The sequence below is a fragment of the Pelodiscus sinensis genome, chromosome 8, assembly GCF_049634645.1.
Source record: "Pelodiscus sinensis isolate JC-2024 chromosome 8, ASM4963464v1, whole genome shotgun sequence".
NCBI lineage: Eukaryota > Metazoa > Chordata > Testudines > Trionychidae > Pelodiscus > Pelodiscus sinensis.
In genome coordinates, this window is record NC_134718.1 from 39,275,058 (window position 1) to 39,290,581 (window position 15,524).

The 15,524-nt window shown below is 43.5% G+C and overlaps 1 protein-coding gene across 3 annotated transcripts in view; it reads left to right on the plus strand.

The window, feature by feature from the left end:
• Positions 1 to 350: 350 nt before the first annotated feature.
• Positions 351 to 15,524, plus strand: part of LOC102457200 (lipase member M-like) — a 32,658-nt gene continuing 17,484 nt past the window's right edge. Inside the window, exons 1-5 of one of the 3 annotated variants that reach the window (XM_075935100.1) lie at positions 351 to 482; positions 5,560 to 5,698; positions 9,468 to 9,582; positions 13,116 to 13,314; positions 14,498 to 14,607. In XM_075935100.1, the coding sequence (XP_075791215.1) occupies positions 5,567 to 5,698; positions 9,468 to 9,582; positions 13,116 to 13,314; positions 14,498 to 14,607 (556 nt within the window). In that variant the 5' untranslated portion in view covers positions 351 to 482; positions 5,560 to 5,566. Of the gene's footprint in view, positions 483 to 737; positions 874 to 5,557; positions 5,699 to 9,467; positions 9,583 to 13,115; positions 13,315 to 14,497; positions 14,608 to 15,524 lie in introns of those variants that run through there. The other 2 variants (XM_075935102.1, XM_075935101.1) reach the window with 2 other exon arrangements.

The following is a 15,524-nucleotide window of genomic DNA, read 5'->3' on the forward strand; positions in this document are numbered from 1 at the left end:
ATAATTTGAAAAGGGTTGCTTCTGAGGCCATATGTTTTGATTACATTTACTTCTTAGTGAATATTTGTAAAAATCTATAAAAAATTAGACTAGTTCTTTTTAAAATAATCTCAGAAGTAAATTTATGAAAATATACAACATGAAATCCCAACAGGTTCATGCAGTCAGCCTGATAAGAATCAGAGGTAAGAGGGGACAGACTGTTTTCCCCCTCCATACCACTATTGAGCTGAGGGAAAACAAATTTCATTATCATTTTGTTTTTACTTTTATATTACTATCCTTTAAGGCCTTAATTACACCCTGCTACATGGGCTGGCAGCACTCATTAGTCGTCACTGCTGCTCTTAAGTAATGAATGCATTTTGATTACCTGTAACAGGTGTATGTTTCCCACAATGAATCAGTTGGGGTGGAGTCTGCCTGAGAACTAGAGACAGAAGCAAGGACTGAGACAGCTGAAGCAAAGTTAAGTTTCTTGTGTATGTGCATTCATATTTTCTTTGTTTTGTCACCAGTTAATGAATAGGAATAATCTGCAAGGAATGAATAATGTCTTTGTTTCTGATGTGTTTTGAATGTTTAATAAGAGCTCTCTGTTTGGTGGTCCTGGGAGAGGAGATACGTGCATATATGAATTGTTGCTTCTCCTGCTAGAGGGTGATAAGAGATCAACAAGTGCATCTTCCTTGGCTTGTTTTTTTTTTTTTTTTTTTTTTTTACCACCTTGAAGATTGAGGAGCGCAAATCCCTGCTCTCTCAGGGTGCAGCTGAACTAGCAAAAGTTGGACACACAATTTAACGTTGGTAATACTGTTTTTTTGGTAACAAGCAGAGGTTGTACTGTAAAGAGTGTCAGCATGTCCAATATTTGTGAGTATGTAGGTAGATTTTTATTTGTTTTTGTGGGGGTGTTTTTGTTTTGTTTTGTTTTGTTTTTTGTGAAAACTCACCATATAAGGAGATCATAGGCTGGGAGAACTGGACAATAACCCTTAGAAGATGCCTTGTTTCAGGCTTCTGCAATTTTTTTAAGGGGGGTTCTTACTGAGAAATACTCATGTAGCCTGGATAGAAGGGGCCTTTTGGATCCTTACAATGTGGATTTTTATAGCTGAGAAATGACAGTTTTGCCTGTGACTGGAGCTAAGAGCATTTATGATTTTGTGCGTCAGTCAACTGGATACAGCTTGCATCTCTCAGAACTGGTTAAAGTAATGGCATGGGCCCATGGTACTGGTTAGATACTTGCTGATCCATCAGCCCCTTGCAGAATGAAGGAATAGCTCTGGTACTTCCCCCTAGAGTTGCTTGGGAATATTTTAAGTACTTTGCTTTAAAAAAAAAAAAAAGACACTTCCAATTCATTAAAACTGAAACTTTCTGCAGAAAGTACTTGTAGCGAATAGGAAGTTTCTCTGGTCTAGGATGGAATTGCTGTAAAAGCAGTTCTCCACTTCCTCCCTGGAATGGCCCAATGGGTGTGTGTGAGACTGATCTTTCTAATTCAAGTCAGGCAGTTGAACCCAGATCTCCCACATCCCAGAGGAATATTCTAAGCACTTGGCTATTTTGTGATAGTGTCTCTTGCCCTTGCTTTTTACTTACTCTCTCTTTCCCTGCCTCCTCCTTCCTCCACTCCCCTTCCCCCCCTCCATTTGCAGGACACGGGATGTTCAGCCACAGGTTAGTTTTTCAGAATGTGCCTGCGTTTATTGCTGCTGGATTAGGACCAATACGTATGGCTGGTGTGTAAACTAACAGATTTTCAGGAGGACAGTCCATCGGAGATAGGGTGTGCATAGAGATAGCTTGTATTTGTGTGCTGGTTGGTGTATGTGGTGTAGGGTGTGCATACACATATCTATATCTTGAGAGGACTGTCCTATGAGGCTCTAGAAAGCATCATCTAGGTGTTACCCAGCACATGGAGGAGAACTGTCCCAAGGCTGGCCATATGGTGGCTTTTAATTGCTAAGCTTTAGGGGTGATCTCTCCCTTGTTTGTGTGGTGTTTTTTTGTTGGATTGATTTAATATAACATGTTCAATCAATGTCTTGTTTGCCTTACAAACAGCATTCTGTGTGTTCTTGCTGATCCTCTATATGCTTGGTTAAAGAACTCTCTACTGTGTGCTCAGGGCCTTGGTAGTATTATGAGACCTTGTCAACTTTTAGAAAAAATATGAATTAACTGAATAGCAGAGCCAGAACCAGACGGAATTATTTCATTCAATTCAAGCATTAGTAGCAGGGCTTGCTTGCTTCCAGACTAATATTCTTGAGTCCTTGTTCCTGCAACTGGCAGGAGTGATGGCAGGTTAGTCCCTTCAATACCATGTATCTGATTTAAAAGACAAACAAGAGAAGATAGTAATAAATGGACCATTAAGGAAAATCTCTGCCTGCAAGGAAGGAGTTACTCAGGCTCAGTCTTTCCAACCTGGGATCCACAGCTAGGCAGAAACAAGCTAGGACATCAGCAGAACCTCACAAGTTCTGCTACCAGAGGACACTCCACTCCCATACTGAAGGAAACAAGATTTGCCCCTCAGTAATTAGTATATAATTAAGCTAAAAGACCACTGAGCGTTAATATGAACATCCATTACAGGATTCTGCAAGTTATACTGGTATAGAGTGATTATAAGAGCTGATTGGAATTTTTTTGATTGTATATTATCTGAAATGTAGGTAGAGAGACACAGATCCAAAAATAGTCAATCGACAAATGGCTTGGGGGCTCATTTGGGCTGTGAAAAACATTGCTGCCCAGAGCAGGGACTTGAATCCGTATTTCCTACATAGGGATGCCAATTTTCCAATTGCAAAAAACCAAACACCTTGGTCTGGCCCCACCCCTTCTCCAGGAACCCACCCCCTCTCCAGGACCTTGCCACCACTCGCTCCGTCCTCCTACCCCTAAGTCTGTTGCTCTTCCCAACCCTTGCTCATTCATTCATTTTCATCAAGCTGGGGTGGGGTGTTAGGTTACAGGAGAGGGTGAAGGCTCCAGCTGGGGATGTGGGCTCTGGGGTGGGGCCATGGAGGAGGGGTTTGGGTGCAGGAGGAGGCTCCAAACTGGGGCTGAAGGGGTTGGAGTGTGCGAGGGGGCTCAGGATTCAGAGTTTGACAGGGGTTTGGGGTGTCAGAGGGGGTTTGGGTGGCTCCAGGTGGCACTGACCTCATGCAGCTCCTGAGAAACAGCAATATGTCCCCCCCAGCTTCATGCAGTGCCCTGGCCCACAAGCACCATCCCTGAAGTCAAGGATCAGTAAGTTTTATTTTATTTATTTGCATTGACCCAAGTTGTCTCTAAAGCAGGGGTGGGGAACCTCAGGCCCGAGGGCTGGATGAGGCCCCTGGCTTGCTTGGATCTGGCCCCCGAGGCTCAGGGCTCTACCCCAGCATTGGAGAGCCTGTGTTGGCACTCCAGACACACACACACACACGCACACCCATCCTCCCCCCACCACCACCGCAGGGGTGGAGCACACTCAATCTACCAGCCTGGGTCCTCTTAGGCTTTCGTGTGTGAGGGGAATGTGGGGAGCATCTTTCTCCTTCTCACTCAGGGGCCACATCAATGAAGGATGGTTTGTTTCACTTGTGTGTGGCCCCCCCACTGATTTCTTTTCTGTGGGTCAGTAGCCCCAGACCTAGAAAAAGGTTCCCCACCCCTGCTCTAAAGTAAGCAGAAGGACTGGAGCTGAATTTGACTTCCTTCGTTTCCAGGCCTGAAGGAGCTCTCTGACTGGCTGCTTGGGATACATGCAGGTGCCAGGGGTTGGACCATTGTGGTTTTACAGCCCTTGTGTTCTTATCTAGCTGCTTGGTGGCTCAGGAAGATATTGAAGCATCAGCACATTTGGAAAGTTATCTCGATACTCATGAGCATTTCTTTTAAAGTGTAGCTTATGTAGAAACTGGCTTGTACAACAGTCCCTCCCCCATGACTTATTGGAATGACTTTGTCAAGCCTTAATCACCAGCCAGTATTGCCAGTTCACAGGAGGCTTGTGATGTTTGGTATTTTGCTTTTTCAATCAAGACAATGCATAAGAATTTGGTTAACAAGGCAATTTTCTACTTCCACTCTTGTGGAGAAAAACTTGAAAACATAAATCAGATGCATCCAAGGGCTCAAACTAGGATGAAAATATAAAGAATTCCACATTTATTGTTTAAAAAAACCAATCTCATTCATTTTAAGACTTTTACATTGTTATGGGCTTGACTCATGATTTTGGAAAGTATGGGGCTAGCCATACTGTAAACTCCTGGTCTTTATGAGCCAGAGCAGAAAACACACTTTGCTGCACAGGGACAGAAGTGCATGCAGGAAGCCTGTCCTCATACAGCTGCACCAGGGCTTTCCACAAAAGCAGTTCCTGTGCCATGGGGAACACAAACAGGTCCAGAAAGCTGAGAAGGGGACGTTGAGTGGCTTTGGCTCTGCTCCTTTGTGCATGAGCACAATTTGCTCCATGCTGCGGGAGCTGATTAGTTAACCCATGTGCCCAGCAAAGCCGCACTACCCACCATGTCGGGCTGTGCCATAAACGGCTCGCACTTCTTCCAATGGAAAGTACATTTTCAGACCCAAACACACATGTTCACTGAGGGTATGTCTAAGCTACCCCGCTAGTTCAAACTAGCAGGGTAATGTAGGCATACCGCAATTGCAAATGAAGCCCGGGATTTGAATTTCCCGGGCTTCATTTGCATAAGCGGGGCACCGCCATTTTTAAATCCCCGCTCGTTCGAACCCCGTGCCGCGTGTAGCCACGCGGCACGAACTAGGTAGTTCGAACTAGGCTTTGTAGTTCGAACTACCGTTACTCCTCGTGGAACGGTAAACAGAAAACTTCTCTGTGGCCTTCACAATCAACCCAGGGGAGAGCTTGCTGTAGTAGTCTAATCTCTAGGTGCTGAGGTACACTAGCGAGTTATTTCAAAATAATCCTTCCTTGTTTTGAAATAAGTGGAGCATCCACACTACCACGCCCGTTATTTCAAATAACAGGCCAGTTATTTCAAAATCTGTACTCCTGCTTTCCTGGGGGAATAAGCTTATTTTGAAATAATTATTTTGGGAGTTGTTTCAGATTTAATTATTTTGAAATAATTTCCTAGTGTAGACATGCCCTAGGTGACAAGGCACGGATTACTATGGGGAAGGTTCATTTCTGAGAGGAAGGGACATTGTCATATGCCTATATTAAGACAGAAAGTATTCATGGTGATTGCTACAAAAGCATTAGAAGTATTTAAGTAGAAATCACTGCTCCCCATCTTGACAACCAGAGGTCTCGTGCCCCCTACAAAGGGTACAGTTATCATTACTAGCATTTTCCAGTAGTGCTTTCTTCATTTTCACAGCATTGCTTCGCTCAAGCCAGGGATACAAGTCAGCTGGTCCTTGTGCTGGTCTGTAATTCCAAGACAGACTCTGGGCTTCTTTCTTACTATAAAAATAAATAGTACCATTTTTTAAAGCAGAGAGATACAGTATGTTCATAGTATTCCTATTAACAAATAAATGAATTCTTTCAAACAGACCCAGAATGCAGCTGCTTGTTATATTGGCATATTTGTTCCAACTATGCTATTCAGAAGAATTCAGGAGATGGAAACCTAAACATATAGAAGAAATGCTAAAGAAGGCAAATGTGGATCCAGAATGTTTTATGAATGTTGTAAGTGACATAATTTTCTTGCCTTAAAATATGGATTGCATTACTGGTTGGACCGTGATTGTCCGGACTTCTGTGGGTGATCCTGGGATAGAGCACTCACAGGATAAAGCCAGGTCCTGTGCTCAGTAATGCCTGCCCCACCTTCCCAGAGCTTCCAGAGCACAATAGCTCAGGGAGGAAGGAGGAGGAATAGGAGCAGGAGGGGAAAGAGGCAGGATGAGGAACCCCACGGGACTTTGCTTCTGGCCCCAAGCTGGGGGGCTCTGCCTCTTCCCTTAAGTGTTCCCCAAGTCCACGCTCGGTCAATGCCATCTCCTCTGCTGCTGCTGGACAGAACCCCTTAGCCAGCGACATTAGAGGGACTGGCATTGATCTCCTCTGGTCTGGCAGATTCCCTAGTTCAGGACCAGTCAGGTCCCATGGGTGCCAGACCAGGGAAGTACAACCTGTATTACTAATACTAAATCACTGATCATGGTCTGCGTGCCAAACTAATTTTATTAGATCCAGATCACAGTGAGGCCAAGCTACATTCACATGAACAGTAGATGTATCTTTGTATAAAATCACATGAGACAGCATGTGAGTGTGGTGCTGCTGCTGCCATCACCTCACTTTTGTCTGAAAGGACAGAGGAGTAGTTGTTTTGGGGCATGGGGAGTCAAAACTCCTGAATCCTGTGCCCAGCTCTGCTGCTGGTTTGCATTGTTTATGAGCAGTGTGCTTAAGGCCTGATCCAGCTCCTACAGAAATCCAAGGAAGTCTCTCCATGTATGAACAAACTGCCTATGTAGCAACTGTAAGCCCCAGTCAGAGTTAGTTAGAGGTGGCAATAGCTTCCTCTGACAGAGCTTCATATTTATGTGCATGTTAGGGGGTTGAGAAGAGATTGGAGTGAGTGACGGTGTCTGCTGCACTGGGACAGGAAAGGAATTTCAAGATGCAGATGCTTCGCCTTGGAGATTTTGATTGCCAGACAGTCAGATCCCCAGTACAGTTGGAGGAGACTTTTTTTCCAATCAGAAATAAATTAACCTTTCCCCTGTAATAACATAGATGCTCATTACATCATATAGGAAGTTAAATATCTTCCCGCAAAAACTGGGTTCTGATTTACAGGCTCCCTGACAATGTAGGGATCAAGCTACAAGCCTGCTGTCTGCATCATTTAAAAATTGTTCCAGGCTAAAGGTGACAGTTTTATGAGTAAGTTGTACCATCATTTTTCAGGTTAAAGGACCATGCATTTCTTGCAAAAGTATTATTATGCACTCTAGCATTAAAAGAGCACTAAGCTCCTAAAGCTTTATAGCAAGCTTGCATAACCGGATGAATATAGTCATATTATGCTGACTGTCACATTTCAAAGTAGAATGTTGCTTCCCAGCATCCAGGGAACCTGTTCATCTCTCTTTTTTTTTTTTAAAAGAGGGTTTTGAATGAAGAGGGAATGAATTGCCTATGAGTCAGGCTATAACACAATTCACTCTTTTATTATACATTTTACTGGTGCTTTATCCACACACCTAGCTAGAATGGCATTGTTTGAAAATAAGCCCTATATTCAAAACCATTTCTGCTAATAGATTTCTGAATTTTCAGAAGAGCCAGTCAAATAGTAGGAAAAAAAATATCTGGTGAATACCTCACTTGACCAATTTCATAATAAGTAAAATATATTAGTTGACTAGTATTAGACCATCTCTGATCAAATACCACTAAAAGGATTCATCTATTCAGAAGTCCAAAAGTTGAAAATAATCAGAAAAAAATATTAACCTAATTCTATTCAGTCAGACGTCCTGTTTAATTTTTAGCCATAAACCCTATCAGCAAAGAATTCAAATCTGTTCAGTACCTAGCTACCAACACTACGGTGATGGCTATTTCTGAAAAATCTGAAATATTAATTAATGGTACGGAATTAATTGTTTCAGAGAGGTAGCCGAGTTAGTCTGTAACAGGAAAAACTTAAAAAACAAGAAATAGTCTGGTAGCTCTTTAAAGACTAACAAAACATGTAGATGAGCTTTCATGGGCACAGCCCACTTCAGATTCATCAGACTATTTGTTGTTTTTTATGGAATTAATTGTAATTATTGATAATTTTTAGGGGTGTAGCAATGACTTTTATCTGGTCTAGAGGCTACATTTCCTAAGGGGGTCTCAGCTGTGCTGGTATGACAGTGTTACAGCATATTGCAGCAACAGCACTTTTTGGCCATCTCTTAAAGCAGTAGTCACCAACCAGTAGATTGGGATCTACTGGTAGATCTTGAAGCCTCTGACAGGTGATCCTGACCAGGAAGATATCAAGCACTGGCACTTCATTGCCCCATCCCTCACCATCATGCTGCTCCTGCCCTCTGCCTTAAAGTTGCCCCCTGGGATCCTCCTGCTTGCTGTTCAGAGTGTGGGAGGGATATGGAGGGGGTGCTGATGTCAGGGTGTCCCTTCTCCCCCTGCTTCTGTACCCACACAGAAAGAGGGGGATGGAAGGAGCTTGGCAATGCAAATCTCTGTCACTCTCACACAGTGTGTATCTGTCACTCACAAACACACGCTGTCCTTCACACTCATCTCCTGACCCAACATAAGTCTCCCCCCCCCCCCAATGTATATTGTTACTACTTTTACTGCTTGCAAAGTGCATTATTTTTTATTTGTGACTGGTCTGTGCACTTCATAATTTTCATTTTTCTATTACACATAAATTTAAGTCTTTGCACAGTGAGTTCTAAGATGCCTAACCTGTCATGGCAGGAGTAATTATCCCCGTGGTAGCTGCTGCTCCTGGACGTGGCTGGCATGTTCCTGGAGCCTCTGAGAAAGGCAGAATGTCTGCAGACAGTGCTCCTGCAGCGCCCATTAATCAATAACAGAGAACTGTGGCCAGTAGAAGCTGTGGGCTCAGTGCCTGTAGATGAGGGGCAGCACATGGCACCATGGAGCCACTGCTTACATGCCAGTTGCTTTCAGGAGTGGTGCAAGGCCAGGGCACGAGTAAGCTTCCCTTAACTCCACTGCTCCACCACCTGCAAGCCATCTCAGTTAAACAGTGCCCAGCCAGAGCCTGCAACCCGAACCCCTGTCCCAGTCCTGAACTTCCTCTTACACCCAGCCGCCTGCCCCAGACGTGAGTTCCCCTGCACTCCAAACTCCTTCCCAGAGCTTTCACCCTGAAACCCCTCCTGCATCCCAACCCCCCCCCCCCCACCCTAAGCTTAGCCCGGAGACCCTCCCGCACTCAGAACTCCTTGGCCAAAGACCAGAGCCTTCACCACAACCCTTACTCCCACCTGGTGCAAGTGAGTGAGGATGAGAGAGGAAGGGGGATGGAGTGAGCAAGGTGAGGTCTCGGAGAAGGGGTTGAGCAGGGATAGGGCCTCGAAAGAAGGTGAGAGAAGGAAGCTGAACAAGGGTATTTGAGTTTGAGGTAGATCTTACATTGCACTTAAATTGAAAAGGTGAACTTGTGGAGACCACTGTCTTAAAAGGAGGGCGCAGAGCTTTTCTGTACTTCAATTATCACTTTGGGATCATTACTAGTTTGTATAACTAGAGCCCTGGGGAAATGAATGGGTACTTCACATCCCTGGGAACTGGAAGAGCACAAAGATGGTGTATGGTCACCTTCTCCCTCTCCTATGATGAGCAACAGCTTCAGTGGATATGTGGATTGGGACCAAAATTTCCTACAAGAGACCTCTGAGTGTGAACAATGTGAAAGAGGGTATGTGTAGATAAACCTTTATTTGATTTCCTGCAGAGTGAAATTATCAGGTACCATGGATACCCCAGTGAGGAATATGAAGTTACAACAGAAGATGGGTATATTCTCAGTGTTAACAGAATTCCTGGTGGGAAGAACGGTGGGAACACAGGTATGGTTTATGTGTGTGATGATAGGAAGGCTTGGTGGGCCAAGTTTTTGTGGTGCAATTGGGAGCCTGGAAGTCCAAGCAGGACGAGGGTGCCTAGAAGCTCTGGGAGCCATGGCTAAATCAGGAGCCTTGGAGATTGGGCTTGCAAGTTCAGTTCTTTCAAAAACATCTTAACATTTTTTTGAAAAAAATTCTTTCAAAAGATTTTGAAATTGTGTTCTGAAATAGAATATTTGTTCAGAACTTTGTACAGATGGAAATTCCTTCTTTACCAGCTCTTGTTGCTGCACAACAATTATATATTACCCAATAGTAAAAACACCACACCTTGTCTTTCCAAGAGTCATCATCACCAGGTAACAACAGCCAGAGTGTCATGTTATTAACCTCTAGTTATATTTGCAAATAAAAATTCTGGTTGGTGGCAGTTAAGGTTTCAGCAGAACTTTCTTCCTCTGAAAACTTCTTAGGAAGGAAAATACACATGCATTGCTTTTCACCTTCCCGTGACTGACCATTTGTGTACCGGACTTCAACTTTCCATGAGGCTTTTACTTCCTTCTCCAAGAGATTTCCAAATATTAACACATCCTTCAGCTTCATCTAGTGCAAAACTCTAATGGTCATCTGATGTGCCTAGCAGCAGTTTGGCACACCTTACAGTTGCACATGCCATGCAATTGGGGAGGTAATCTGCCTCAATGCTGCCCAGGTTACTCAAGGGAAATACACCAAGAATAAGCTTCCATTCTTAGCAGCGATGAAATAACCAGTCAGCTGGAAGGAGCCTTAGTGAAGGAGTCTCTGTCATCACTCATTCCAAAACACTCCATAATCTCTCTTGGACTTCTGGAAATTGGATGCAGCCACAGGTAGCTGCAGCAGCAGATCTGCCCATTTCTTTACACCTTCCCGGCCACTACAAAGCATATTTTTTAATCTTCAAACACGCCAATAAAGATTATAGGCACCATTTGGATCAACACTTGGGATTGAATGGATGACCTCCAGTGTGAAAAGCATGCACTAAAGAGTAAATCAGAGCCATCACAGACTCTCGTCCTCTATGGATTGGTTCCAGAGAGCCACACCAGAAGCACTGAGCAATGGGTTACTCAAGCAAAGTGTGTGACAACTTACATATTTCAGCTGGTGAGTCACATTAATTTACAGATTACTCAAGTTTTCCTATACAAAGGTCTATTTTAAAGAGCTTTTCACTATGATTCATATGCAACCATTCCATCACTTTGCAAGATCAGCAATGGGGTCTTCCAATCCATATTTTACACTTTTACAGTTGAGCTCAGGACTAACTGCCCCACCTTTTGGAGACCTGCCAGTAGAAGAGAACTTTATACATGCTATCCCAATGATTTACATAGACTCTTGCTGACTAGTAAATAGTTATTGGAGATCCTGTGTTCTACCTTGGGCTGTGGATTCACCAAGGGCAAGTCATGCCTGACCAACCTGATTAGCTTCTATGATGAGATGACTGGCTCTGTGGACATGGGGAAGTCAGTGGGTGTAAAATACCTTGACTTTAGCAAAGCTTTTGATACGGTCTCCCACAATATTCTTGCCAGCAAGTTAAGGAAGTCTGGATTGGATAAATGGACTGTAAGGTTGATAGAAAGCTGGCTAGATTGTTGAGTCCAAAGGGTAGTGATCAATGGCTTGATGTCTGGCTGGTAGTCGATTTCAAGTGGAGTGCCCCAAGGATTGGTTTTAGAGCTGGTTTTGTTCATCTTTAATGACCTGGATAAGAGGATGGATTGCACCCTCAGCAAGTTTGCAGATTATATTAAGATGGGAGAGATGTAAATAGGCTCCATGGTAACCTAGACAAATTGGAGGACTGGGTCAAAAGACCTCTGATGAGGTTCAACAAGTACAAGTGCAGAGTCCTGAACTTGGGACGGAAGAATCCCAAGCATTGTTACAGGCTCAGGACAGAGTGGCTAAGCAGCAGTTTAGCAGAAAAGAACCTGAGTGGATAAGAAGCTGGGTATGAGTCAACAATGTGCTCTTGTAGCTAAGAAGGCTAATGGCATATTAGGGCACATTAGGAAGAACACTGCCAGCAGATCTAGAGAAGTGATTTTTTCCCCTTTATTTGGCACTGGTGAGGCCACATCTGGAGTATTGCATCTGCGCCCCCTTCCCCCCCCCCCCCCACACACACACTATAGAAAGGATGTGGACACATTGGAGAGGGTCCAGTGGAGGGCAACCAAAATGATTAGGGGGCTGGAGCACATGACCTATGAGGAGAGGCTGAGGGATGTGGGTTTATTTCATCTGCAGAAGAGAAGAATGAGGGGGGATTTGATAGCAGCCTTCAACTTCCTGAAAGGAGGTTCCAAAGAGGATGGAGAGAGGCTGTTCTCAGTAGTGACGGATGCCAGAACAAGGAGCAATGGTCTTAAGTTACATGGGGGAGGTCTAGGTTGGATATTAGGAAAAACTATTTCATTAGGCGGGTGGTGAAGTGCTGTAGAGGTGGTAGAATCTCCAACCATGGAGGTTTTTAAGTCCCAGCTTGACAAAGTCCTGGCTGGGATGATTTAGTTCGGGTTGGTCCTGCTTTGGGTAGTGGGTTGGACTCGATGACCTCCTGAGGTCTCTTCCAGTCCTATGATTGTATGATTCTTTGGGAAGAGGTCTGTGGTTTCTCATGGTTAGAGACAGTGTGACTAAACCAGTTTGGATTATCCTGAGTGGCAGCATGATGTAGTTGGGCTTGTCAAGGTACTTAGATATCTAAGTTCTCGGTTTCCAGACTCCTTCACTGCTGTCTTCTAACTTGGGGTTCATGGCCTTAATCAATAATAATAGTAGTGGCACTCTCCTTCCAGTTACCCCAAGAACTTCATGGCAGGCTCTCTTGCCTCAATAAGACACCTTCTGGGAGCTAGAATATTACACAGACAACATGCAGTAGCCCTGTAAACAGAAGTTCTAGCATAGCTCATTTAGAGGAACCAGCCACCCTATGGCATGCAGGAATTTCATAGTTAGAAGAGATGTGATTTGAAACCCAGGTCTCCTCTTGCCCCACTTGAGGATCTTTTCCCCCAGATTACAGGCATATTTGGAGAAAGGTTTCCCCTACGTTTGTTTTGTTATCTCTCTTGGAGTCACAATTTTGCCATTCTGACTCAAAAGTTCTAAAATACTCCATTGATATTTTTTCCATGTATAACTCGTATTCTTGGAAATCAGCATGAGGAGCAACAACATGGGCAAAGGGCAGGTCATAGAGATATAGATTTGATGCAAAAGAGGTGCAAAGATGACACAATCCAGTAAGAAATTGCCAAGAGTCAATTTTGAGCTCTTCTTGTTCTTTCTCTGATTCACTTTTCATCAAATCAGCATGAAAAACAGTTGTACTTAGTTTCTATTCTGTGTAATTGCGGTTTGTCATTTGAATGAGAATTTTACAAAATAAGGGCCTCTTAAAGCCAGCTCTGTAACACAACTGTGTAGTTATTACTGTGCCCTAATAAAATATTCTTCCTTTTCAGGGCAAAAGCCTGTAGTGTTTTTGCAACATCCACTCGTCGGAGATGCTACCCACTGGATTTCAAACCTGTACAACAATAGCCTGGGCTTCTTGTTAGCAGATGCTGGCTTTGATGTTTGGATAGGAAACAGCAGAGGGAACACTTGGTCTACAAAACACAAAACACTTAAACCTGACCAACAAAAGTTCTGGGAATTCAGGTAAAGTGAATTATGGAGAACTGTTAAAAATGGAACTGTATGGCTCCTTGGAGACTGACTGGGTTGGGGGAAATAGATAATGAGGCTCTTTCCCTTTCAAATTATTAGTCCATACCTAGCTCAGATTGATAGTGACCCATGGGATGGGAAGTGGTCTACAAAGAACCGGCAGGATGGACGAGATGATAGAAAGGCATCTGGAAAGGGGCATTCATTAGGGCTGAAGTGTGACAGAAGAATGGTGGGAAGGGATTAGGGAGTAAGGAAAGGGTGTGGTGAAAAGGAGGCAGATATTGAGCTGAGTTGGGGAGAGGGAAGAAAAGGAAGATAAGTAACACTCTGGAAAGTGATAGTGAGTTTGGGCAGCTGAAGGGTTGCAGTAGAGAATCAGGATAAAGTGGTATGGACAACCTGGTAATGCAGCAAATGAGTTCAGAGTTCAAATATCAGAACTGGTATGAGACTGAAGGGTTCTCCTGTCTGTAGCTCCTCAAGGGCATGGGGAAAGGTCCATGGCTTGGTGGTCTAGAACATTGTTCTAGAACATTCTAGCTGACATACATCAGCCTCAATCTCTGGAGTCAGAGCTGCCTTACCTTCTGAAGTGAACCCAAGCCTCTGAATCAGTAGTAGGCAATATTGAGGGCTGTATGTGGCCATCAGGGTTCTATGTGTGGCCCACGGGACATTTTGTTTACCACTGCCCATGCACAGGGTTGCCAGAATCTGCTGGTTTCAATCTGCATAGGTTTTATTTTCTACCGGTATTACTAAAAGTGACGCACAGGTAAAACAAGGGAATATAAAGTGAGGTGTGTGCTAATTGCACACAATATTGATTGTGAGCCATGCACTCTCTCTGCATCCAATCCAAGCATAGGCTTTGGTTCAATCTGCATATCCTATAAATTCTAGGCACTAAAGCTCAGTTAGCAAAACTACCGTATTCCGAGAAACTGTCTTGGTTACGACAATCTTATGGCCTGCTGAGATGAAGAAGGACATTCATGCAGCTCACTCACTAGTATAGGTTGCCCATCACTGCTCTAAATGGTTTCACTTAATCATTGAATTGTTCTTGTTTGACTTAGCTAACAAGCCTGAGATTTACTAATGTGCATTCTAATGCAGTTGGGACTAGTGTAATTAATGCATCTAAGCCTTTTGTGTTTCCTCTCTGTAGTTTTGATGAGATTGGTAAATATGACATTCCAGCAGTTCTCTACTTTGCCATGAATAAAACGGGACAAAAGCAGCTGTACTATATTGCCCATTCAGAGGGCACAACTGTAGGTAGGTTAAGGAATGCAATCTGGTGTACCATAGCGTTTGATTTACATCCTCACAGTATATTGAAAGCAGGATGTGGACTTCAGTTATTAATGCCCTTTCTCCCTCACTTAAAATTTAAAGATAGAAATATTTTCTAAACTGAAATTGTCAATATTTGGATAACATTTCTCAGAACAGTTTTTTTTTTCCAGAACTAAGCAAACAAATTGGCTCCTGACATCCCGTTAGGATTTGGTGATGTCATAACCTATTATTTTGCAGGTGATCAGTGTGAAAGCTTGTCTGCGGTCTTTGGTTATTCTAGTCTTGCCAGCACCTGTGATTTTTATCACAAGCCTCACAATATTTGTTGGTAGCTCCTTGAGTCAGTGCTATTAGCTGAGAAACTCAGCTTTCATGATTTTTTTTTTAAAGCACTTTCTAACCCTCATGTTTTGGAGAAAAGATTAAAAACACAACTTCTCGGGGCTCAAATACCAGAGGGCAGATAAAGAGAATCTAAACATTATTAAATTTCAAGCCAATCTTATTGTCTTAGTGGGGCCTAATGCATGATTGTTGTGTGTTTGGTGTTGGCTATTCTATTTAAAAACAAATTGGTTGTACTATAGCTATTAAATCAATATCTACAAATTGTTTATTGATCATAGCATCAGAACAGAAAGTCAATTCATTCTCTAGTGTCTGAATGCAATGAGGGACATGATTTGTTCATAGTCACTTGAGGGTTACTGGTTTATCCTTGGGATCCATTGGTGGCGGTGCCATGGGGGAGATATAGGCTTATGCGCCATGTTGCACCATTTCCCTTTGAAAAAGGAAAATGGGTAGGGAAAAGATGGCGGGGGGGGGGAGGGGGAGGAGGATATGGCAGTGCAAGAAGCAGGTTACCACTCCTTTTGCTTAATATCTCTTTC